The following is a 21840-nucleotide window of genomic DNA, read 5'->3' as shown; positions in this document are numbered from 1 at the left end:
CTTCTGCAATCCTGCCGCTTCTGCTTTGGGTACAACTTACAGCGGGAAGCGTGAGGAATGAGAGTGGTACACGAAGCACTACTTATGAGCGGCGCGGCGCGTAGGTAGATCGAGACACCAGCCCCGGCCGGGGAGTCTGACAGCCGACCATTTGGGAGAAATGGGCTCACTTCCCGTAGTGCTTAGACCGAAGACGGAGGCCATACTTCGTTCTGTGTCCATTTTACGACAAAAATGCCGTGTATCGCAGCACCCCTATATCCTACCCGCTGCCTCGCCCACCTCCTCCCGCCTTGGTTTCCAACCCTCTTTCATTTTTCCTCCATGGTCGCTTGGAACCGCCTGATCTCCCGCTACTACAATGGCTATTCCCCTCTCGGGACACACCCACAGAAACGGGTGAGCGGAGGCATGCTCTTTGCCGGAGCATTATGTGCTCTCTCCCTCGTGCTGAACCTGGTTTTTATCAACAAGTACCGCACGCGCTTCATCAGCCCGTTAGACAACTATCAAGAACTGTGAGTGGCTCCCGCAGCTACAAGCATGAGCTAGAGTCCTCACTCTGATGATAGGAAACAATATCCACTCGTCAACACAACCCTCGTCCGCTCGAACATGACTCTCCTGTCCAAGCCGAGCGAAAATGCGGTCGTGACGACGCTTTACTCCGACTCATATGCGCCCGCCGTCGCTGCGCTCGGACACTCGCTACGCAAGGTCGACACCCTTGCGCGACTCATCCTGCTCTACATCCCTTCGCAAGTCTCCGCGAGCGCCCTTTGCCTCGCCTCCTCCTCAGGCTTCGTCCCACACCCCGTCCAGCGCATTGCGCCGCCGCACAATGGCAGCGGCGTAACCCCACGCTTCCTGGATCAGTACACCAAGCTGACGCTCTGGACGCTCGACCGCCTGCCGGAGCCGGTGCGCGCGCTAGTGTACATCGATGCGGACGCGCTCGCACTGCGCAACTTTGACGAGCTCTTCGCGCTACCGTATGCGTTCGCGGCCGTGCCGGACGTGTACGGCGACGTGCGCGGCTTCACGACGAATTTCAACGCCGGCGTCATGTTCCTCCGCCCGGACAGCGCGCTCTTCGCCGCGATGCTCGACGCCTTCCCCGCCGCGCGCTACCCGCGCACGATGGCTGAGCAGGCGTTCCTCAACCAGTACTTCGCCACCGACGCGCTCCGCCTCCCATACGCCTACAACGGGAACCTGGCTCTCAAGTCTCGCAGCCCCCACGTATGGAGCGGCGTCCGGAGCGAGATGCGCATCATCCACTACACGCTCGTCAAGCCGTTCATCACCAAGAAGTGGGACACTGTTCCTCTCGATCGGATGCAGGAGCGCGTCGACGAGGCCGCGCGGTCCTACAGCGGCTTGTTCCGCGACGAGATGGAGTACTGGGGACGGGTCTGGGTGGAGACACGGACGGTATATGCGCAGCAGCTGGACGAGTGTCGAGGGCTGAGGAGCTTCAACAAATACGGCTTTTGATGCACCGGACTCTGTAATCTGTAATAATATTTTGTAGCCATAGCACACCATATGGCGTAACGGCCATACGATTTTTATGAAGGGAGGCATATATTATTCATAATGCATATTACCTGACATAGTGTACATGTGTAATCAGACAGAGGCCTGCATACGGACATATAACATACTAATAATATACGTGCCAGAGGACGCATGCATCTCCAACAAACAGAGTAAGTACCCTGTCACCTCCTTATCCTCGTCTCATCTGGCACTCCTTGCATAGCTTCGTCACGCACTTCGTGCATCCCTGCATGATTTCATATAAGTACACCTCGCATTTCATCAATCAATCACTCACATAAATTACGACACACCGCCGCGCACATGTGTCGCACACCTCGCGCTTCAAGTCGACACGCCACTCGTGCCGGCACGGGTAGCACTCCACGACACGGAGCATCCGGTCGACGTGGGCGTCAAGCATTGTCAGCCGGTGAGCGCCCACCGGCGTCAACGGTTCAGCGACCCTTCTCGGAGGAGCCTCGTATGAGCCCTTGCGCGGCGCCGCGAAGGGTCTCGGTGGCTGAGCGCTGTGGGGATAATGATTCGAGGTCGGAGGAGCATAGGGAGGAGTGTAGGGAGGCGCATAAGGAGGCGCCGTCTCGTGCCGTCTCACGCGCCGCTCGTGCGCGTGCGCATGGTGCCCATGCTCGACGGCGTGCTCCCGCACAACGTGACGCCCCTGGTCCCGCGGAGGCTCCGCAGGCGCACTGGTACGGTGGCGCCGTGGCTTATTCGGAACCGGGGGAGGTGCTGCAGGTGTGATTGTTCTCGGTGGTGGGGCTGGTGGTACTGGTCGCAGCGGGGGGCTGTGCCGCGGTGGAGGAGCTGGCTGGCTGGGCCGTGGAGGGCTCCGCGGCGGTAGCGGGCCTGCCCGTGGCGGAGAGGCACCTGCGGATATATGGATCCACATCTCTCCGACGCGGGGCGGCACTGGCGGCGGCGGCGCCCGGACTTGGACAGGCTTCGGTGGGGGCGGTGGGGGTGGAGGCTTGGACTTCGGCTTGTCCGATAATGCTAGAGGAGCTGCCTGGACGATCTGAATCTGAGGTTTGGGAGGCGGCGGCGGAGGCGGGGGTTTGAACTTGGATCTGGGAGGGCTGGGCGGCGAGGCCGGGGGCGGCTTTAGGCTGTGAGAAGCCTTGCGCACCAAAGGCGACTTCGTTTTATCGTCTATCGACTGATTCGATGGCACTCGTTTGACCAGAGGAGTCGGCGAAGACTTGCCCTTGGACGGGCGATTGTCGAGAGAGATTGTAGAAGGTGCTTTGAGGCTCTGCGAGATCTTACGTGCAACCGCCAGGATAGGCGCCTTTGTGATGCTCTCCAGGCTTTGGAACGACGACGTCTTCTTCACCTGCGTCGGCTTTCGTGTTAGAGGTGGAGGTGGCGGCTTTGCCTTGGGCTCCGGTCGGGCTGGTGCCTGAGCAACGAGCGGCTTCTGACTGGACACTGACGGCTTGCGCGGCAAGTCTGGCCTGCATGCGTGAAGGACTGCCTTCTTCACCTCTATCTTACACCGGCTGCACGTCCGCGTGCCGCACCCGGGTGCAGGGCATGTATAGACGTGGTGTATGCCCTTCGCTTGTGGTCCGAGGAAGCGACGGCAGGCGGCTCTGGCACAGTACACTCGCTCAAGCGTGCCGTATTCCATGCTCTTCTCGGCATAGAGCGTCGCAAGCGCGGCATCCATGAGTGGCTCGAACGCTGCCTTCGGAATGGGTTGGTCACAGCACTTGGGCGGAAACAGCGACTCGCTGGAGAGGCATGTTCTAACCATCGAAACAAGGCAGGGCTTCTCGAAGAAATGCCCACATATGAGACGTACAGCGTCTCCGGCGATAAGGGCTCTGCAGCCGACACAGTCGCGGGGTTTCTTCAAGCAGCCATGTCTTGCATCGAAAAATGAGTAAAGATAGATATATAGCGTGCATTGTGAGACTCACATTGACCGACGCAAGAATAATCGTACAGCTGAGCCGGGAGCATCCGGCTGTTGTCGGCGCACAGGCCTCAAGAGCTCGTTGTGTAGTTTCTTGATGTCGTCTTCTGCATTCCTAGCCACGACGTCAGATAACAGCAAGAGTATGATCAGTACAGAACTCACAAGTCCGGTATGCGGGACCAGCCCGCCTTTGAGGCTGGCCTACTCAGTGTCGGTGTTGACTTGGACATGCGCCGCAAGAGGAACCTGTTGCCTGTATCGGCTACCTGCAAGTCCGCCAGGGTAGGAGCATCATCGTCTGCAAGCTGTAATGCAAGCTTCGCATTAAGAACAAAGGAGTCGGAGGGTATCTCTCCGCTGAAGCGCGAATAGTCCATTTCCGAGAGTAGAGTCAAAGCAAAACTCGTCTGGCGCGTGGGTACCTATCAACTCTGAAGGGTCAGATTGTCGTGTCTGGCACATAAAGTGGTGGTATGGAAAAGAGATGATATTTGAAGGGCCAGCCTTGCGTGGGTTTGGGGGAATGGGAAAGGTTCAGAAGCAGACGATGTCCACAGTATTTCTGCATGTCGGGACCGACACGTGTGGACGGTGCGTAGTGAGCCTGGTTGGGGCAAGACCTCTCTACATCCTGACGAATGACCATCACGAGGACTGAGTAATCTAGCAGTGCCGAACGCGGTTTGAGGGCATTGATAGTCTGCTCCGTAGGCATGTCAATATCATCGGGCGAGAGCTTACTGCCGCCAATTAAGAGGCAGTCCTGGCTATGCGCAAGCAATCAACAAGCCTCTCCAGGCCTCGACGCCAGCTGACAGTGCTGCCACAAACCAGCACGGCGCCGTCTAGCGAGAACTATGAGAGATCACAGCGAACCGCGGAAATGAGCAACAGACTCACCCCAGAGATCCCGGGGCAATGTAAAGTTTACTAACGGCGCATATCACGCAAATCACCTTACCGCGGCCCATTTGCTCCTATCGCTCAGGTCTTCGCGATGCGCACCATGCGCACTAGACGTCTCGCGTTCGGTCTCGCGAGAATTTCACACGTTGGGCATGCGAAACGAAGCCCAGCAAGAGATGCTTCCGCCGTGGGGGTTCGACGCCGAGAGAGCTGACACAGGCGCACCTCTGTGCTGCGCAGCTGCACTCAGACATCGCTGTCGAACACACGCAGACCGTGTTCATCGAGTTCAGCGTGCTGTGCGCCGAGCGGGAGATGAAGGACAGGAAGCGAGCGGGCAAGTTTCGGCTGATGCGGCAGTTTATTTGCATCGGCCAAACATCGCCATGACAGTGGTCACGGTGCTGGCAAGAATCTTCTCAGCAGCCTCCCGCCAGCCTAGCCTTTTTGCTTCCCCGCCTGAGTCCTTTCCTCGTCTCTCCTTTCGACCTCTTCGAGTCTCTCTTCCGCGATGATCTCTCCCCGCTTGGCCCTCTCTGCGACCCTCGCTGCACTCGTTTCCACCGCTGCAGCGGACCTCCAAATCATCTCCCCTGGAGGACCTAACTTGTGGTGGGGTATGTTGCTTTCAGAGTTCGGGTCGTCGAGGGTAGCCTGCGCACGTTAACCTCCGCTCACTCTAGTTGCCGGCTCGATCAACACCATTGCCTGGAATTGCCAGCAGAACACCGAGTTCCTCAACTTCACGGTTTCGTAAGCCACACACCTTATCTCCACGTCTTTCGTTCCTCACTATCGTCCGCGATAGCGTTGGCAACTCCAACCCTGCTGTTCTCAACCAGCCGCAAGCCATCATCGCTGTAGAGAACAACTTTGACTGCTCGAAGACTATCACGCCAGACCAGGAGAGCTTTGCTGCTGGCGACGGCTACTTCATCCAATTTGGGAACACGCTGAACTCTACCGACGTATGCATATTTCTTAGCGGTCGTATTTAAGCTCTTACATTTTTTGGCATCCAGGTGTACGCTCAGTCCCAGCCATTCGAAATCAAGCCTCTTGGCTCCGCATACCCCGCCACGTCCGCTACACCGACTGAGGGCGGCGCCTCTGCGACTGCTTCTGGCTCCAGTTCCGGCTCACCCTCCGCTTCTGGCAGCGGCAGCGGCAGCGGTGCTGCTGCCCAGACCAGCGCGCCAGCCAACAGCGCTTCCGGCCTGACCGGTTCGGTTGCTTCCGTCGTCGCTGTTGTTGCCGGTGTCTTCGGTCTGATGTTCGCTTAATACTCTCTCCCTCTCTGTAGGCACACGGCGATGGACTCTGTTTCTCTGCACTCTCGCCAGGGATTTTATTTCTTTTTCTTAGGTATATGAGGACCGATAAGAGGCATTCGTACATTTGTCGGTCCCGATATTCTGCTTCCTCGTCCTTACAACGCTTGTAATCACACTCCTTTATATAACACGTTCGCTAACTAATCACTGGCACTTGTGCCACTGCACGCTGGCTTGAGACACAACGGGCTCATACACCCTTGGGCACGTCGGAAAGTTTATTCAAGGATCCTTTCGAGCCATGTGACGCCGCGAGTGTTTAGGCAGGCAGTGGAAAGGCGCGTCTTTAATTGAAAAATTTCCTCAGATGATTGCGCGCTGATTTTCACGACATCTGAGCGCCTGTTACGATACGAAGTCTATACTACTGGGGAGATGAACCAGTATAGCCATCCGCCATACCTTGAAACGACGTACATTCCGAGGCTTTAAAGACTCTGTAAATTGACAGAAAAGTTATAACAGGTGTATTGTCCTGTAACTTGCAGAACGATGCTAGAAGACGAGGGAGTTCGTATCTTACGTCGGAGAGCTGGGCACCTATGTTTTCACAGTTTGGTGGCACATTGACGACCTCTTCAGAATTAAGGCCATGAGCTGACTCGTCGGCAGCTCTGTTGAGGCTTGTAGGTGTCTCTATACGCTGGCCTTTATGCGCGGGCTGAGAGCGAACGCTTCATCACATGTGGGATCCCTGCTATCATAGGTCTCCGGAATATTCCAGAGTATGTAGGAGGGACGTTGCGTGAGTTATGTAAAGTCATCTCGCGATACGTTCCGTGAGACACGCCTGACAGGCACGGAGAATTTGAGTGTAATATCTACTCATATATGTCGTTCACGACTCGGATGTTGGTCCTTATCGATTAGCGGAGCCGGTTCGAGACTCTGTAAACTGATAAAAAGAACTATGATAGGCGTATGTAACTCCCGCGGAGCGGTGCCGGGAGACGAGGAATTTCTAAGCTCATTAGAATCATCATCGCGACGCGCACCGGCGTAGGCGTAAACATAAACATGACGGCGAAAAAAGCAGCCACATGGGATTTTTTCTCATCTTTCCCGGAGATAACAAGCGGTATGGACGTCGATGATACGACGAGAAGAGCTAGAGAGGCCTTGTCAGGATAAAACTTGTTTTGCGTAATGAGAGGCTGATATATTTTCAATTGGGCCCTATTGTTGGTCCCTTTCGATTAGTGGTTAGATCATCACATTGTGATCTCACATAACCGTGGGAAAAACGCGCCGGGAATCCTGATGATGTCCCGCTCACAGAGCCGTGTGATACCATACTGGACAGTGGACTTGGCACCGAGGAAGTCGGTGTGCACGACCAGCCTGCACACACATGCTTAAGCCAGACCGCGACACAACTCTGCTGTTGTGTGCTTACCAGTTAGGGCGACGAATAGATATCACATTCTGCGGACGAGCTCAGCATTCTTCACGACGTTACGAATTCATTAGAATCTCGTCGTCGCAATACGCACCAGCGTAAGCGTTACCATGACGGCAAAAAAAGCGATCACATAGGATGTTTTTCTCATCTTTGCCCGGAGCTAACCAGCGGTATGGACGTCGATGGTAAGGTGAGAGTTGAGGCCTTGAGAGCGAGGTTCGATTGCCTTTGCTACGCAAGATAAAAGGTCTATATATTTACAACGAGGCTTGACTGCTGGTCCCTTTCGATTAGTGGTTAGATCATCACGTTGTGGTCTCACCTGACCGTGGGAAATCCGTGAAGACGCAGGCTCGACTCCTGCATGGGACATGCTTTTTTTTGTACATTACTGTACAGTGCTGGGAAGTGACTCAAATGAAAATGGGATGCTCAGGTCAGACCTGACAATCAGTTGACAGGTCAAAAGAGTCGGACATCTAAAAGCAGTCGGCAAAGCACCTGTTGGCTCAGACCATGTGTAGGCTTGTAGCCCCACCTACAAGATAAATTTTGACTTTTCTGTTTTGCTATCATCTGTCATGTCTGGGCAATGGTCTTCAACAGCGACGCCACTACTGAACATACCGCAATTGTTGGGAGTGGCACCAGCGATCCGGAATGTCGCTTCGTGTTTGGCAAGCACTTGCTGTTCAATTGGCATCCCACCGCAGAGGTTGTTCACCTATCCGGACGCATTGCAGACCAGAGAAAGCCTAGACTTCTACTAGCGCGTTAGAATGAGGTGTTTAGAGCGAAAGTCAAATCTGTATGTCCAATCTAATATCAGCTTGCGAAAAACAGAATGTGCTCATGCTGCTGCCTTCGGGAGCTCGAATCCTGTCTGAGATATTTCTTTTTCTCATTTTTCTCTTCTCTTTATGTCAGCAACTACATTAATATTACCCAGAGTCGCATAGGCCATTCATCTGAGATGCTACAGGTATTTTGGTATTACAGTACATGAAGACTGAAATATGCAAGCGTCATGTCAACGTCCGCATGTCGCGCATCTCGTAATCCTCGCTCGTGGCTGCGGTGACACTGCTCCCTCCCGCACTACGACTGTTGGATGGTGCGTCCTCTTCGTGTGCACCATTTGTATGTACATTCGTCGTTCCGAAACGCGACGTGAAGCGCATGTTCGTCGACATGACACTCCCGAACTCTGTCGTCGTCGCGTCGTAGTTGCGCGACCCGTTCATTGTAGTGCGGTGGAGGTTGAGCATGAGACGGGACATCATTGTTACGGACATGCTGAGCAACAGGGCGTTAATGGCGGGGGAGAGGGAAAGCGAGACGGACGGTGCGTACTTGCTTGCAAAAGTCGACAGGCAGCCACGAAGTGCCGGCTGAAAACGAGTTGTTGTTAGCTTGCGGCGCACAATTTCGACGTCATTGCTCGTATACACACCGGAGAGAGCTAAAGAAGTGAGATTAAATCACACGTGCAGGGAAGTAGAGTACATACGTAGAAGGTCAACGTATTCGAGCACTGAGCACACGCCATCACCCTGGACCAACTCAGGGATTATACACTCGTCTCTCTGAAAGCAAATACGCACCCGAAATATATCGCTCCTGGTGCTTCGTCAGCCCCGAGTTCCACAACTACGCGCTTCAAAACACGTCAAGCTCACCGTCTCGAATCATCAAACTGACGAGGTCATTACGTCCGCCTGCGTACTGACCACGGTTTTGGATAGACTTGAAGAAAGTTAAAGAAAAGATCATGAGATCCCAGATGAACAGGGCTTCCCATGCGACGGCGATATGGATAGCTCTGCGAGACAGAAGACTTTCAAGTGAGCCCAGTATTGAGAGGTTCAAGACGTACGATGTTCGGGAAGATGCTGCATGGCATCCTTGTGCAAGCGTGTATGTGGACGTTTGGCCTACGACAGCCCACTGCGGGGACGCATATCAGGAACGGTAACCTTCAGGCGGGTTTAGTCGCACATACAATTGAGAGGGATAAGAGGATTGCTGCGACGGAAAGTACAGCGATCACTATCCGGCGGTCGCGTCCGTAGAGTGCATAGGTTCTCAGGAACTGGATAACTTTAGAATGCGATCAGGAAGATCACTCGTAGCATGACAGAAGATCATACCCGCAACAATGACTTGTGCGACGATCAAGCTCAACTGTCGGTAGAACGCGTAATGCGCGCAGCTGAATCCCGTCACAATTAATCAGTGAAGAATCGACCGACGGAGGGGAGAGGCTAACCCCTGCGTGAAAGGTTAGCAACTAGATATGCAAATAACAGCGGCTCGCGCGCTAACTTGGATAGTTTGGAATAAGGCGAAGTTGCCCGCAGTAATGGCTATGTTCTGGGCGCATCATCAGCGGGTGTCATGACATTCCCCTCAAGCCTTACCGAGAAGAACGCAAAGTAGCGATTGACGAAGAAGAGAATGGAGGCACCAGAGCGTGGAGTTCGCCACACGCGCCAAAACTCGCCATCGAATGTGATCGCGTGGTCATAGAATAGTATGACTAAAGGCACCAAAGTTAATAGCTGAATGTCCTACGCGCCAGAAACTTACCAATGCCGAGGAGGTGCAGGTAGTTATGCACATACCTAAGACAACCGTGTTTAGTACTGCAGCGGGTTTAGTGGGCTGCACTGGATCTTACACTTGAGACAGTGGTATCGCGTCGCCGTCGTCCATGGTCTCGTGGGCTCGGTGGGCTGATTAGCACGATAATCGGGCTGGCATGCTGCAGCGCACACAACGGTAACACGGGAGAAAGACGGAGCTGCACTGTTTTCCCACCCTTACCCTTATACCCTTTGCATATGGGAAGATGATGGGCCCCGCTGGCGCTGGCAACGTGAAAGCTGTGTACACAAGGGTGCATTGTTGTGTGTGCATTCGAAGAGGGCTCGAGGCAACATTCTAGCTCAGGAAAAGACGCGGTGATCCGTGGGTGCACGATGGGGGATGATGCCTGTTTCTCACGGGTGAGGGTGCCCCTCCCAACCTGGCTGGTCGGGCCACCTTGATTAACATGAAGATTGACGGTAGCTAGCTTGGCGCACAGCTTCGAGCCATGTTCACGATGATAGCGAGTCCCTTGCACAGCTGCTGGCTTTGTTAGCGGGGGAGGTTGCCTCGCGGCTTCCAACTCATGACAGTTCGACGGCGAGATGTCAATCAAAGGGGGTTCTCGTGGAGGTGAAATACCAGGCATGGAAAGCCGCCTACTTCTGTAACAGAAGTCTGAAGGAAACTGAACGAGTACGCTCACGCAGCGGACAAGCTCAGCAGGGGCCGCGATACGAATCTGACCCTACACAATCTAAACGGTAGCTTTGTTCGATGCGATTGGATTCCAGTAAATGGCTGAACTGTGACAGCCGCCGAAGGCGAATACAACAGCATCCTGAGATGAAAGTCATGCAGACGGAGATAGACTGTAACCAGCACAAGTACGGCGCTCAGTCTGGATTAGCTTGACGTGGAAATTGGGAACCATCGGAGAAGGGAGACATGAACATCCGGTATCCAGTCTTTTGCGAGATCCTGTTTGGCTAGTTAACTTGCTTCCAGAAAGGGTCCGCCAAAGAAGGGTCGGCGTCATCCGTCCATGTGCGGACTTGCAGGAGATGTCAAGGCCATACAGCACCTGATCCTCCAAGGTGGCCGCTGCTAGCAAATCGGTCCCTTGGGAGAAAGCTCCCATGAGAGCTCATCGCTCATCCGTAGACCAGCATCCGTTTGTTCCTATGATGGACGCCAAAGGACTATGTAGACCCGGTGAACCCCATAACAGCTCCACAAGCCTAGGACGGCCTGTGGAGGGTCATCGGAAGATGACATACGTATTTTGGGAATTGGTGAAATCGCGCATCAACTGGGTGGATAAGACCGCTCTATGCAGACTTACAGCGGCACAGCCCTGCTCGTCGACCCCTTTTGCGCCTTGCATGTTTGCACGAACGTGTTTCGCGACCTCCAACTGCGCTCGTCATGTTGTCATAAGCAAGTTGGGAAAGTGTGACTTGAGTGACAGATTCAGATGGATTGTCACGCGCGGTTAGATAATCCCATTTCGATTTTTATGGGTGATGTGCTCTGATCGGCAGTGCCCGCACACTTAAGACTGCACCATCGGCATAGCGCTCCTCCCACCCTCTCCTTTCTCTGTAACTGTCATCACCATGTCCAACGTCTTTGTAAGTGTCTCGCTTGCACTGTCGCCTCGGCCGTGCTTTTCGCCCTCTCTTCCCGCAAGTCCGGACCGTAGAAATCAACTGACGCGCTTTCTACACACAGTTCGAAATCAGTATCAATGGCGAGCCCGCCGGCCGCATCGTCTTCAGGCTACGTGACGACGTCGTACCCAAGACCGCTCGCAACTTCCGTGAGCTTGCCACCGGTCAGAACGGATTCGGCTACGAGGGCTCCGGCTTCCACCGTATCATCCCTCAAGTACGTCTGCACCCGTGCAACTAATTAGCCACGGTCACTAACCTTCGGGGTTTGCGCAGTTCATGTTGCAGGGTGGCGATTTCACCCGCCACAATGGCACTGGTGGCAAGTCCATCTACGGCGAGAAGTTCGAGGATGAGAACTTCACCCTCAAGCACGACCGCGCCGGTCTCCTCTCAATGGCGAACGCTGGCCGCAACACCAACGGCTCGCAGTTCTTTGTCACTACTGTCGCCACCAGCTGGCTCGACAACAACCACGTCGTTTTTGGTACGTCATACTCTCATCGGGCTGATCTGACCTGAGACTAACTTTTCGCTCAGGTGAGGTCATTCAAGGCATGGACCTCGTCGAGAAAATTGAGACTTTCGGCTCCGCTTCTGGCAAGCCTACCCAGCCAATCAAGATCACCAAGTCCGGTGTTGTGTAATCTGGAGCATCAAGACAAGCAAATACTGTATCATGAGACGGAATACAAAGCTGTATAACACCTAAAGCAATACACTTGGCTTAGTGCGGCTCAGGAGATGATCCTAGATGCTATGGTACTTGAACAGTTACAGAGTTCGAGGTTGTCCATTCTTTAAGAGTGAAAGGGTTCTTTTCAAGGTCTCGCACTTTTCGTGTACAGTTCACAGGTTCATATCCGCCTATAAGATCATGTTCATTTCATCGAGATCGGTCCTGTAGGCGTGCGCTGCTAGTGCGCTGCCACCCTAAAGCTAGCAATTCAGACGCGATATGGGCACTTTCTCGCGCGATAGCGCTGTGCACTTACTAACGACCATGCATCCGCGAAACGTCGAACCCGCGTCCGCTTCGTGCCTCTACAACAATTTTACGATAACGTTCTGCTTCCTCCCTCTCCTCTGGACCAACCAATATGATAGAGAATGAAGATGACCCTGCAAGAAGCGATGGCCTCGAAGAGCAGCCGCTCTTGACTTCGGAACAGAGAAGAAGGCACTACGGGCCCGGGAGTGCACATGCTGAGGACTCCGGTGCGCGGGGGCGTCCACCATCGCCCATCCTTAGGCTAGAGCGGGACGAGAGCTGGGTTGAAGAGGTACACCAGGACCATGAGAAGCGCAAGCTAGGTCCGTGTTAGACCATGTTCAACTCATACATGAATATTAAATCCACTCTGCTTGCCTGCAGGATTCGTAAGCGCATCGTTCCTGATATTCAATCGTGTTATCGGCACTGGGTGCGTTTTGGGGCTTGTTGGACCTCAGCCCAGCTGAAATTGAGCCATTGCCAGGATATTCGCAACTCCAAGCGTGATTTTGCGCTCGTCGGGTAGTGTCGGGCTGTCACTTGTAATGTGGCTATTGGGGGCACTTGTTGCGGCCTGTGGGACTGCTGTGTACATCGAGCTAGGAACTGTGAGTGATTATTCGTCGCAAGCCACGCCGTCCAAGCTCAGGCGAGAAATGAAGGGCATACCACGCAATGGCGGTGAGAAGAACTATCTAGAATTCATCTTTAGACGGCCAGTATTCCTGTCGACGTGTGTGTACGCGATGTATGCGGTGTTCATAGTGAGTTACACGTTCATCTCAACGGTTTTTAGTCAACTAAAAACTATGAAGGGCTGGCAGTCTGCCTCAGTCACCGTCTTTGGCGAATGTGAGCAGAAGACGGTCCTCGCAGTGTGCGTCGTGGCCGATTTTTTTGTTCAGATATAATGCATGCTATCGACCCGATGCACCCATCATCCCCCGTCTTTTCTCGGCTCGCAAGCCTGCTTTGCATCACATTCGCCTTCGTGCTGCATGGTACACATATCAAATGGGGAGTCCGGTTGCAGAACTTCTTGGGCGCGTTCAAATTGATCATCCTGACCGGTATGGCGTTCAGTGGACTGGCGGCGTTAGCAGGCATTCCTGGGTTCAAGCTACAGAACGTAAGTAAACAAGTTCCACGGCAGAGGATGCAGCTGATGGCTTATTTCAGCCTCCTGATAACTTTAGATGGGACACAATGTGGAGAGGGAGCGGAAGCGGTGGGGCAAATGCCTTTGTCACCGGTCTTTATACCATTATTTGGTCAGTTATTTGGCGCGCCCTCTGGCAGCTTCTCATACTGACATCTGACATCGCTTAGGTGTTTTATAGGGTACTCCAATGCCAACTATGCGCTGTCAGAGATCAGAGATCCAGTGCGGACAATCAAATTCGCTGCCCCAATAGCCATGATCGCGATTACCGTCGTATATATGCTAGTTAATATCGCGTATTACGCCGTCGTTGACAAGGACACGATCCTGAGCAGCGGAAGAATCGCCGCCGCTTTGTTCTTCGGAAGGCTATGGGGACAACGAACGGAGAGGGTCGGTACCTTCTTCGCGGAATTGTGTCCACAGAGAGCTTACATAATCGTCACAGATCCTGAGTGCAATTGTGGCGTTGTCGTCGCTTGGAAATGTCTTGGCTGTCCTGTTCTCTCATGGACGAGGTAAGGTTGCGTCCATCAGACAATTTATTCGGCTCGTTCCTGACGATGAAGCACCCTTAGTCATTCAGGAGCTCGGGAAAGAAGGCGTTCTGCCATTCTCGAAGTTCTTCGCAAGCAACAAGCCATTCGATGCCCCAATGGCAGGCTTGTTTGCCCAGTTCCTCGTCACCGCTTTCCTAATCGCAGCAGTTCCGGCCGGCGACGCGTACCTTTTCATGCTGAGCAGTAAGCTACTCTCACTATTTGTTGCCAGAATTCTGCTCACTCTGCATCTAGTGTCTTCCTATCCACTGTCGTTGATTAACACACTAGTCTCTGGTGGATTACTCTTATTGCATATTCCAAGCATTGGCCTGGACAAATCATACAAGTGGAGTCCGCCCTTTCAGACGTACCTTCACGTGATCGCATTCTTCTTTGCGTCGAACCTATTCCTGGTCTTCGCACCTCTTGTCCCGCCTGCCCCTGGATTCAAGCCGTATCAGAGCCTACCGTATTGGGTACGTTCCATCTGACAATCGTGCCGCGTATAGTGCACTCATCGGCGTGCTAGCTTCACGTCTTCACTGGGTTTGCGATGTCCTTCATTGGGGTAATTTATTGGTATTTACGGTGTAGATGGCTTCCTCGTAAGCAAGGCTACAGCATCGTGCCCGAACGTGTCATGCAAGACGGCGTTCTGCGGACGGTCTTGCGGAAAGTAGCCCACTAGAACTGTTGTTTCTTTCAACTCAGAATATTGGAGCTATGTATTCATCTCGAGCTCAAACCACGTCCATGAGAAATTGCAAAACGGGATCCTCCATGAATGTAGCGTCGAACTGAACGACGTGCGGTGGTGACCGAAGTCCCCAGTAGCAAGACCCCGGACAGGACATCAAGCGCCTTGACGTCATTACCGACTCAACCTCCAGTGTTGGGGTCGAGGGAGAAAGCTAAAAAAGCGCGCTCGCCGTTGACGCAAACGCTCCTCATCGAGCTCCTCAACGAAGCCACCGCCTGAGGAATATATATCTCTCCCTCCTCACGATGCGCCCCCAACTCACGTCTCAACCCTATCGAGCACACGACTTGTTTTATAACTGCGCACTTCATCCAGCTTCACTCACTTTGCATCATGTCCAACTCTGCTGGCATCACTGACCAACGTCACAACGACTACGTTGGCAGCGACGCGAACATCGGTCGTATTCCTGGTGCTGACAAGGCAACCACCGGTCATCATTTCGTGGAGATTTTCCCGAAGGGTGAGTAGGATGGCTTCGGAAGTAAACATTGGTCGATGGCTAACCCCACATTAACAGAGGGTCCTCCTAAACAGAGTCACACTGAGAAGCGGCCAGATGAGCATCTACCACCTCCAACTGGTCGGGATAGACCACCACGAGGTGTCAACCAGGCCGTCCCTGCAGGTAAGTGACCTCGCGCAGCGCATAAACTGAAAGGTGCTGATAACGGCATGGCAGAGCAAGGTGGTCCAACAGAACGTCTCACTACTGTGGGAAGCCGAGCGGCGCTCGCCCCGCAGCTCCAAAGCTCGCAGCCACAACCCTTAGCTCCCGCGCCCGACTCGCGGACGATTGTCGATAACGATCCATTCGATGACCCTCCCACCGCTGCAGAGACTATGACCGGTGCAACATCCCAGGACCTCTACAGCGGCATCGGAAAGCCTATGATGGGTCAGTCGAGCGCTGAGATTCACCATGACGGCCACCAGCACCGCAAGCGGGCAATGCAGGGTCACGACCAGTACGGCACTTCAGCTAACCTGATGAACAGGGATGGCGTTGACCTGTCAGGCTGGAGGGAAGAGTAGAACGTTGGCCGGTACCACACGAAATCGCATAAAATCTCTAGCGATGTATTTGTATTAAAGTTCAAGTGAATGACAGTTATCAGCATTTGCGACGACCCCGTGTGACTTTTGGGTGTGGATACTGGTTGCGCTGGTTTGGGGCCGGCATGATTAGCCGATACTCAGCATTCAGAAGTTCATCGTTCATCGCGCATGCCTTGGCAGTCAGGAAATTTGCAAAGGTGGAGGATATCCGCGTTATCATGGTGGTGGGCTCAACCAAGACGCTGCATATACAACTTGATATGTTCAACACCGGACAGCTATAGTGGGCGCGGCAGCGCACAATCGCAAATTGTAGCACTGCTCGGAGGCAAGGAGGGTAGGAACCATCTGCCTGCCTTGACATGTTCTGAGTGGTTCCGTCCCAGCCTCATAAGCAAGCCTTGAAGCAGCTGACAACATGTTACCATATAGATCAACGTCAGGCGCCACGTCATTAAGTTCCTAGCATTCGTCGATTTCGGCTTGTCTCAGCTGACCATTGCCGTCGTTCTTCGGACATTAGGACGTGGGATATGGCGTGGCCAACTGGTAAAAGCCACTTTCGAGCTTCTTGGCATCCCGAACGTCACAGACGATGAGCTGCGCGCCATTGCCAAAGCGGTATGCGCCCACAGAGATCGTTTGGAACACGGAGTGGGTAATTGACTACGATATGATGTTTCGTCGAACTGTATTTGTAGTTTCGCTCAGGGACGGGGAAGGAAATTTACTCTTCGATGTGCTCTTTGAACCACTGTGCGAAACGTTCAGCTCTGTTCCACGCGCTCGGCAAAGATAGGCTGCATACCTGAGTCAAGAACTCGGCAGATTTCTTCGGTGTCCGCTTCTGCGTCGTGTAGTCAACGTGGGTGACTCCAAAGCGGATCTTGTACCCCTCTGCCCTGCAGCGCAATGTCAAGCGTGGGGAATAGACTGGTTGGCGCTGATTTGGCTCACCACTCGAAATTGTCAAGGAGACCTGCACATACAAATGAGATTACGAACGCCAGCAAGAGGTTGCTTATACTTACTCCATCCGAAGTACCCTCGAACATCAGCTCCATCTTCCGTTACGGCTTGCAACAGAGCTTCTGCATACTCGCGAAAGTATTCCTGCCTGTCGATGTCGTTGACGGCTTCCTCCACGAAAAGATCATTCTCGCCTTTGACTGGAAAGCCGTTCTCTGTGACACTACGCGGGTATGAAGCCGACGTACAGGATCCAAGTATGTTGGCTCACTATATAGGTTTCTCGTATGCCTGAGGGGCCGACGAGCATTGAACGTCGTGACAAGACCGGATGCAGCCTGGTAACACACCTTCCACAAGTAATTCAGGAGCTAGAGACGGCATTAGGACCAACATCGGCTAGTGACGTGTTGGCAATACGTACCCATCGGAATCCGGGTCCGTCTTGTATTGCGAGAATCTAGTCAATCCGGAACACTTACGGCTACCTAGTAGACTTACATGTCTGCAACCAGCCAAGGTCCGCTGTCCGACACCGTCAACATGATCCAGCCCCGTACGATGTAGTCTGCTATACTGACATTGCGTTCCTAGCTGCGTCCCGTCAATTCTGGCGTGTGTGGTCTTGACTAATCCATTGAGCTCGTCGTCTCCTCCGTCCTCTACCGCGAAAATTAGATTCATGCTTATGTGAGGGCAAAGGCAGGACTTACGAACTAGATGCGTCGTATACGTATTTAGCCCAAAGAAGTCGGATGAGCCCTTCACAATTTCTACTTCTTCCGGTGTGAATTCCGGTAGACGGTCTCCGAGAACGTCTTTAACACGCGAAGGATAATAACCCTTGTATATTGGATCCTAAAATTCGCTTCAGATTTGCTGGGAAATCTATTTGATCTGCGCGTATGCCTACTGCAAAGCGGCCGAGTCTGAACTCCATTGCTCGGAGCGTCGCTTCTTTGCCTGGACAAACGAGGCTCAGGTGCGTTTGGCAGAGTGCAATCATAGGTGCTCACTTGCGTCTGTGTCGTCGTACGGTATGAGCCAGGTAGAGTCGAGGGTGATACCGATCTGGCCGCCCTGCTTCTCTTTGAACTCGTCCCTGTAGAGCTTGACCGCATGGGCATGTGCGAGTATGATGTTATGTGCCACTCTGTGAGCTGGGTCGTCAGGGTGCGCATTCGTCACAAGCAGAAGTGTGACATACATCCAAGGTTCGGTGTTGCTGACGTGTCCGGGAGCGAAGATGCCGTTACCATACCCTAGAATGGAGATAACCCACGGCTCGTTGAAAGTAATCCTGCGCCAGAGTGAGAACTCGCAACTTCATCCAGAATTCTCGCACTTGCCAGTTCTGTACGAGGTCTCCGAACGACTCGAAGCAAAGCTATGAACTCATACGTCAAGAGACTGCATAGAAGTTTCGCTACTACCGACCTTCGCGTAGTTCGCGAAGTCTTGAACAATCTCTGCCTTATCGAGCCAGCCTCCATATCGGTCGTCTAGTGCTTGTGGTAGATCCCAATGGTATAATGTCTTACTACAGTGAGTCTCCAAGTCGTCACTAGATGTCTCAATATAACTCACTACAAACGGGATGATCCCCTCCTTCAACAGCTCTTCAATGAGCGTACGGTAATGCTTGATTCCCTGTTCGTTTACTGGGTCCTCCCGCCCTCCTTTGGGTATAATCCGCGACCACGAAAGCGAGAATCTATACGCTTTGACTCCATAAGACTTCAAAAGCTGCACGTCTTCCTGCCATCTATTGTAGGAATCCGTGGCAACATCTCCACTCGAGCCGTCCGCGATCTTCCCTTGTATCTTGGCGAATGTGTCCCAAATTGACGGCTCACGCCCATCCTTGTTAGCGGCACCCTCGATTTGGTACGCAGCTATTAGAGAGTTTGGCGGTTTCAGCGTTCGCGGAAGAGCTCGGAGAGACGACGTTACTTACCGGTGGCATAGCCCCAGGCGAACGATTTGGGGAGCTTAGCAGCAGTAGTCATCGTCGGTAGCAAGCTTCGAGAAGACAGAAACCTTCCTGCGGCGGGTGTGCGCACACGATGCAGGTTATATACCTTCGCACGCACAGGAACGCCCGGCGCCGGCAGCTATGATGTAGAGGGACCCCGGGGCGAATCTTCGGAAGCGCGTAATTGAAAATTTGACCGCAGGCTGTTTATTGTCAATCTCCGCTGCGCAAAGCATGGGATCTCGAGGGCCTGCACGAAATGAAGTCTGGATCGCGCAGGCTCTGCATCGTGGTGATCATGGTGGTTTGGGACGAAGAGAGCACTGCCGAATGCAGGAACCGCGAGCTTGGTGGCGTCATTTGATAAGCGCGCAAACTTGAGATCTCTACCACAACTACACCCACAGATATATACATCGGCACCCATACCGTATACGAGATCGAAGTCAATATATAAATGTCAAGAGATGCATGAATAGTAACAGCTATGCTGAGACAGCGCATGTTAAACTTCGCTGGCGCTGGTACTTAAGCCAGGCCCCCGCCCTCCAAGCTTTGCCTTTCGACTTCTCTGGAGGATGATCTCTCTGGACCAGCTCAATAACTACTCCACGGAATCAGCGCAACAAAAAGCTAACCGATTAAGAAAAACCTTACCATCGTGTCGCGTGCCATATGGAGTCTCGCCCTCGTCTTGATAGATTTCTGTCAGCTCGTGGTTGAACTCGGTCCATTCCGGCTGGCCAGCGGTGTCAAGAGCTGACGTGACAATTGGGTCATCCGAGACAGTGCTTGTGGTGCGCTGGACTGGAGAATTAGAGTAGCGGGTTTGCTGGATTATCTTGGGATCGCGTATATTCAACATTAGGCGAGCGATTAGTGTCGTGGACAAGCTGTAGGACTATAAACTTGGGAACGCAGCGCGTGAGGCGATTAAAAATCTTACATATTAGTAAATGTAGCTGTAATTCCTTTGATCATCGGCTACAGTATATCATGAGCACTCCCGAAGGCTGTTGCATACCGGACGCTTCTTACTCGTGCAAACTGCGGGTACAAATCAGTCGCTGCGAGAAATTGCTCGAAATAATACCTACTAGGTACGTAAGAAGCGTAGTGCTCGTTGAACAAGCTATAAGACTAGATGACGCATGAGCTTCTGCCAACACGTCTGATACTAGGGCACGTACCCAAAATACATAGTGCCTATGGCAGAGAAAACAATCTTCATGAGAACGGAGAGCAGATGACAAGTCACTGCAAAAAAAACACGCACCATCACGCAGAAGGACGTCGACTATAGTTCTTGACCCGCCGCGGAGTGACAGTGCTTTGTAGAGTGTCAACGTAAATATCATGATGTCATGACAAAGCATGGCACTCCAGGTGATGGCCAAATCTGAAGAGCACGGAAGGATATCGGTAACTAAAGTGCAGCTTTAGCCCCAATAGAGTTACATACTATATCCCCTGTAGCTATGTATGAGTAGGGGTATGGTTCTGAGAAGTGAGTGACCCACATGGCCGATGAAGTAGCAACGTTGCACCCTATGGCCGCCGGCTCCTCTGGCGCCGGTGTGCGGTGCCTCACTAAGGAGAACTGGAACGCAGGAGATCAGAAAATTAGGGGTTGCGTAAAATAATGGACATACACAGCAAACGCCCAGGACGATCACGGACACTGTCCATAGTAGCCACAGGATTCTACGACTCCGTCCATACAGTGCATACGTTCGTATGTTGAGAATGACTGAAAGAAGAGACGCAGGTTTTAGTTGCAGATAAGCCACACAATAGCAATGTGGACCTACTAGCCACGAGCGATTGCGAAGCAAGGATGTAAAATTGATGGTATGCTGTCAGCTGGGGGCATCTAGAATAATACTCAGACACACATCTCGCCGTTGGCAGATCTCTTACAACTGGAGCGACGACGTTGAGTGAGAAGATTTTTCAAACACAGGCGAATGGACTCACGCGATGGTCGTCTAAGGGCCAGGCTACCCGCATCAAAACTGGTACGTTGCCGACTAGTGACAAGTACCGGCAGAAGAGGAACCAGACGGGGCCTCGCCGGGGGCTGAGGTCCGCGGTCCAGTACCTCTCGATCTCCGTTGGAAGCGTGAGCAAGTAGTCGTAGTAGAGGATGACTGCGGGGTTACCGCTCAGCACCGTCTAAGCGCAGAAGAACAGCGGCCATACCGAATGGGAGAATATTGAGGGAGCGGCTCAACCGCGCGTCTCTGTACAGAGGAGATAGGAAATGTGAGCACTGAATCCTCAAGCCCAACATCTGCGCACCTGAACGCAATGGTAACTTCAGCGACGCTCCAATACTCGGGTACTCTCATGAATAACCACCACGCTCAGGCCTGTAACCGGATCTGGGCCGATGCAACCCTGAGTCGGCCTGTAGAGGGCCCTGGCGACGTCAACGTAAGGTAGCAAGCGAGGGCCCAGAGTCCAGGAGAGCGAACACAACAAATGGCGAGTTGAATTCAGACTGGTATATAATACATTCTGTGTCGCCGTGCCGCATGTCGCTGTCACAATGTTTGATGCGGCATATTTCGAACGGGATGATGTGGCGCCAACAGGCGCAGATTTGACCTCGCCCTTGGCAGATCTATGATCGTGCTTAGCGCTTGACAAACTAGCTCCTCTCACCGTCCGCCAAAGGCTTTCCACGATATGTGTACTACGTGCAAGCCGGATCGCCATCGCGTCGTAGTTGCCGTGAGACTAGCAGGGATCTGCACCATACTGTGCCCACATCTGTCCCCTTCGTACCGCGCCTCCGTGTGAGAACTTTGCTGATGTTGACCAGGGGAGGCCCTGAAGAATATTGAGGGACGCGTGCCGAGCCAGTCCATACATCGCGGAGCAAGCCACGATTTCAGCGTTAATGTCGCGCTCCGACCGGGTAATTCAAGTGTAATTACATAAAAGTTTCATCGTGGCAAGTTGGTGCCTTTACAGAGGTTGCGC

General features: G+C 53.1%; 9 protein-coding genes and 1 non-coding gene across 10 annotated transcripts; 6 read left to right on the top strand and 4 right to left on the bottom strand.

The window, feature by feature from the left end:
* Window positions 1-411: 411 nt before the first annotated feature.
* Window positions 412-1497, top strand: PHACADRAFT_93229 (glycosyltransferase family 8 protein; the record flags this gene model as incomplete). Its single annotated transcript, XM_007394399.1, has 2 exons — window positions 412-518; window positions 573-1497. 2 exons carry the CDS (start codon window positions 412-414, stop codon window positions 1495-1497), a joined length of 1032 nt encoding a protein of 343 aa, XP_007394461.1.
* Window positions 1498-3013: 1516 nt separating this feature from the next.
* On the bottom strand, window positions 3014-3421 carry PHACADRAFT_54743 (uncharacterized protein; the record flags this gene model as incomplete). Its single annotated transcript, XM_007394020.1, has 1 exon — window positions 3014-3421. A coding segment is annotated over one exon (408 nt), but the record flags the coding sequence as incomplete, so codon positions are not given.
* Window positions 3422-4689: 1268 nt separating this feature from the next.
* PHACADRAFT_253827 (uncharacterized protein) lies at window positions 4690-5869 on the top strand. Its single transcript, XM_007394398.1, has 4 exons — window positions 4690-5010; window positions 5077-5146; window positions 5202-5361; window positions 5416-5869. Exons 1-4 carry the CDS (start codon window positions 4905-4907, stop codon window positions 5674-5676), a joined length of 597 nt encoding a protein of 198 aa, XP_007394460.1. The 5' UTR covers window positions 4690-4904; the 3' UTR covers window positions 5677-5869.
* A 1539-nt stretch (window positions 5870-7408) lies between these two features.
* Window positions 7409-7501, top strand: PHACADRAFT_t62. Its single transcript has one exon. It is a non-coding gene; the product is annotated as a tRNA-His (tRNA).
* A 589-nt stretch (window positions 7502-8090) lies between these two features.
* PHACADRAFT_253825 (uncharacterized protein) lies at window positions 8091-9917 on the bottom strand. Its single transcript, XM_007394397.1, has 13 exons — window positions 9810-9917; window positions 9719-9753; window positions 9550-9668; window positions 9454-9502; window positions 9280-9342; window positions 9132-9229; window positions 9006-9076; window positions 8809-8951; window positions 8734-8749; window positions 8640-8682; window positions 8583-8591; window positions 8483-8520; window positions 8091-8425 (listed from the first exon to the last, which is right to left on the bottom strand). Exons 1-13 carry the CDS (start codon window positions 9842-9844, stop codon window positions 8155-8157), a joined length of 990 nt encoding a protein of 329 aa, XP_007394459.1. The 5' UTR covers window positions 9845-9917; the 3' UTR covers window positions 8091-8154.
* A 1420-nt stretch (window positions 9918-11337) lies between these two features.
* Window positions 11338-12038, top strand: PHACADRAFT_194209 (uncharacterized protein; the record flags this gene model as incomplete). The annotated part of the gene is made up of 4 exons (XM_007394396.1): window positions 11338-11352; window positions 11453-11608; window positions 11668-11878; window positions 11932-12038. 4 exons carry the CDS (start codon window positions 11338-11340, stop codon window positions 12036-12038), a joined length of 489 nt encoding a protein of 162 aa, XP_007394458.1.
* Window positions 12039-12400: 362 nt separating this feature from the next.
* PHACADRAFT_172270 (uncharacterized protein) lies at window positions 12401-14777 on the top strand (the record flags this gene model as incomplete). Its single annotated transcript, XM_007394395.1, has 13 exons — window positions 12401-12705; window positions 12767-12815; window positions 12870-12993; window positions 13048-13149; window positions 13201-13237; window positions 13291-13514; window positions 13565-13656; window positions 13715-13940; window positions 13996-14065; window positions 14126-14290; window positions 14342-14565; window positions 14619-14724; window positions 14770-14777. Exons 1-13 carry the CDS (start codon window positions 12492-12494, stop codon window positions 14775-14777), a joined length of 1641 nt encoding a protein of 546 aa, XP_007394457.1. The 5' UTR covers window positions 12401-12491.
* A 562-nt stretch (window positions 14778-15339) lies between these two features.
* Window positions 15340-15981, top strand: PHACADRAFT_253822 (uncharacterized protein). Its single transcript, XM_007394394.1, has one exon. It carries the CDS (start codon window positions 15525-15527, stop codon window positions 15882-15884), a length of 360 nt encoding a protein of 119 aa, XP_007394456.1. The 5' UTR covers window positions 15340-15524; the 3' UTR covers window positions 15885-15981.
* Window positions 15982-16548: 567 nt separating this feature from the next.
* PHACADRAFT_253820 (glycoside hydrolase family 1 protein) lies at window positions 16549-19134 on the bottom strand. Its single transcript, XM_007394393.1, has 17 exons — window positions 18835-19134; window positions 18465-18772; window positions 18315-18413; window positions 18227-18264; window positions 18085-18177; window positions 17894-18030; window positions 17791-17840; window positions 17591-17735; window positions 17459-17539; window positions 17379-17402; window positions 17302-17321; window positions 17228-17248; window positions 17149-17168; window positions 16940-17100; window positions 16866-16887; window positions 16717-16810; window positions 16549-16662 (listed from the first exon to the last, which is right to left on the bottom strand). Exons 1-17 carry the CDS (start codon window positions 18884-18886, stop codon window positions 16636-16638), a joined length of 1392 nt encoding a protein of 463 aa, XP_007394455.1. The 5' UTR covers window positions 18887-19134; the 3' UTR covers window positions 16549-16635.
* A 203-nt stretch (window positions 19135-19337) lies between these two features.
* On the bottom strand, window positions 19338-21502 carry PHACADRAFT_207814 (uncharacterized protein; the record flags this gene model as incomplete). Its single annotated transcript, XM_007394392.1, has 12 exons — window positions 21154-21502; window positions 21055-21095; window positions 20830-21002; window positions 20373-20452; window positions 20315-20322; window positions 20129-20278; window positions 20043-20058; window positions 19950-19984; window positions 19877-19899; window positions 19799-19836; window positions 19510-19745; window positions 19338-19456 (listed from the first exon to the last, which is right to left on the bottom strand). The coding sequence occupies exons 1-12, from the start codon at window positions 21201-21203 to the stop codon at window positions 19338-19340; spliced, it is 969 nt and encodes a 322-aa protein (XP_007394454.1). The 5' UTR covers window positions 21204-21502.
* Window positions 21503-21840: the final 338 nt, after the last annotated feature.

The sequence above is a fragment of the Phanerochaete carnosa genome (assembly GCF_000300595.1).
Source record: "Phanerochaete carnosa HHB-10118-sp unplaced genomic scaffold PHACAscaffold_4, whole genome shotgun sequence".
NCBI classification, from domain to species: domain Eukaryota; kingdom Fungi; phylum Basidiomycota; class Agaricomycetes; order Polyporales; family Phanerochaetaceae; genus Phanerochaete; species Phanerochaete carnosa.
Note: the sequence above shows the minus strand (reverse complement) of the source record. Positions and strands in the feature narration are given on the sequence as shown.

Bases quoted from the DNA above. Each gene is read 5' to 3' on its own strand.
- PHACADRAFT_253822 (XM_007394394.1), top strand. From the start codon at position 15,525: ATGGCAGAGCAAGGTGGTCCAACAGAACGTCTCACTACTGTGGGAAGC.
- PHACADRAFT_253825 (XM_007394397.1), bottom strand. From the start codon at position 9,844: ATGGACGACGGCGACGCGATACCACTGTCTCAAGT. The intron at 9,754-9,809 runs GTAAGATCCAGT...CGGTTGTCTTAG, and splicing joins GCGATACCACTGTCTCAAGT to GTATGTGCATAACTACCTGC. The intron at 9,669-9,718 runs GTAAGTTTCTGG...TGGTGCCTTTAG, and splicing joins CCTGCACCTCCTCGGCATTG to TCATACTATTCTATGACCAC.
- PHACADRAFT_253820 (XM_007394393.1), bottom strand. From the start codon at position 18,886: ATGACTACTGCTGCTAAGCTCCCCAAATCGTTCGCCTGGGGCTATGCC. The intron at 17,322-17,378 runs GTAAGTCTACTA...TCGCAATACAAG, and splicing joins CCTTGGCTGGTTGCAGACAT to ACGGACCCGGATTCCGATGG. The intron at 16,663-16,716 runs GTATGCAGCCTA...CGTTTCGCACAG, and splicing joins CTGCCGAGTTCTTGACTCAG to TGGTTCAAAGAGCACATCGA.
- PHACADRAFT_253827 (XM_007394398.1), top strand. From the start codon at position 4,905: ATGATCTCTCCCCGCTTGGCCCTCTCTGCGACCCTCGCTGCACTCGTT. The intron at 5,147-5,201 runs GTAAGCCACACA...CGTCCGCGATAG, and splicing joins TTCCTCAACTTCACGGTTTC to CGTTGGCAACTCCAACCCTG. The intron at 5,362-5,415 runs GTATGCATATTT...TTTGGCATCCAG, and splicing joins ACACGCTGAACTCTACCGAC to GTGTACGCTCAGTCCCAGCC.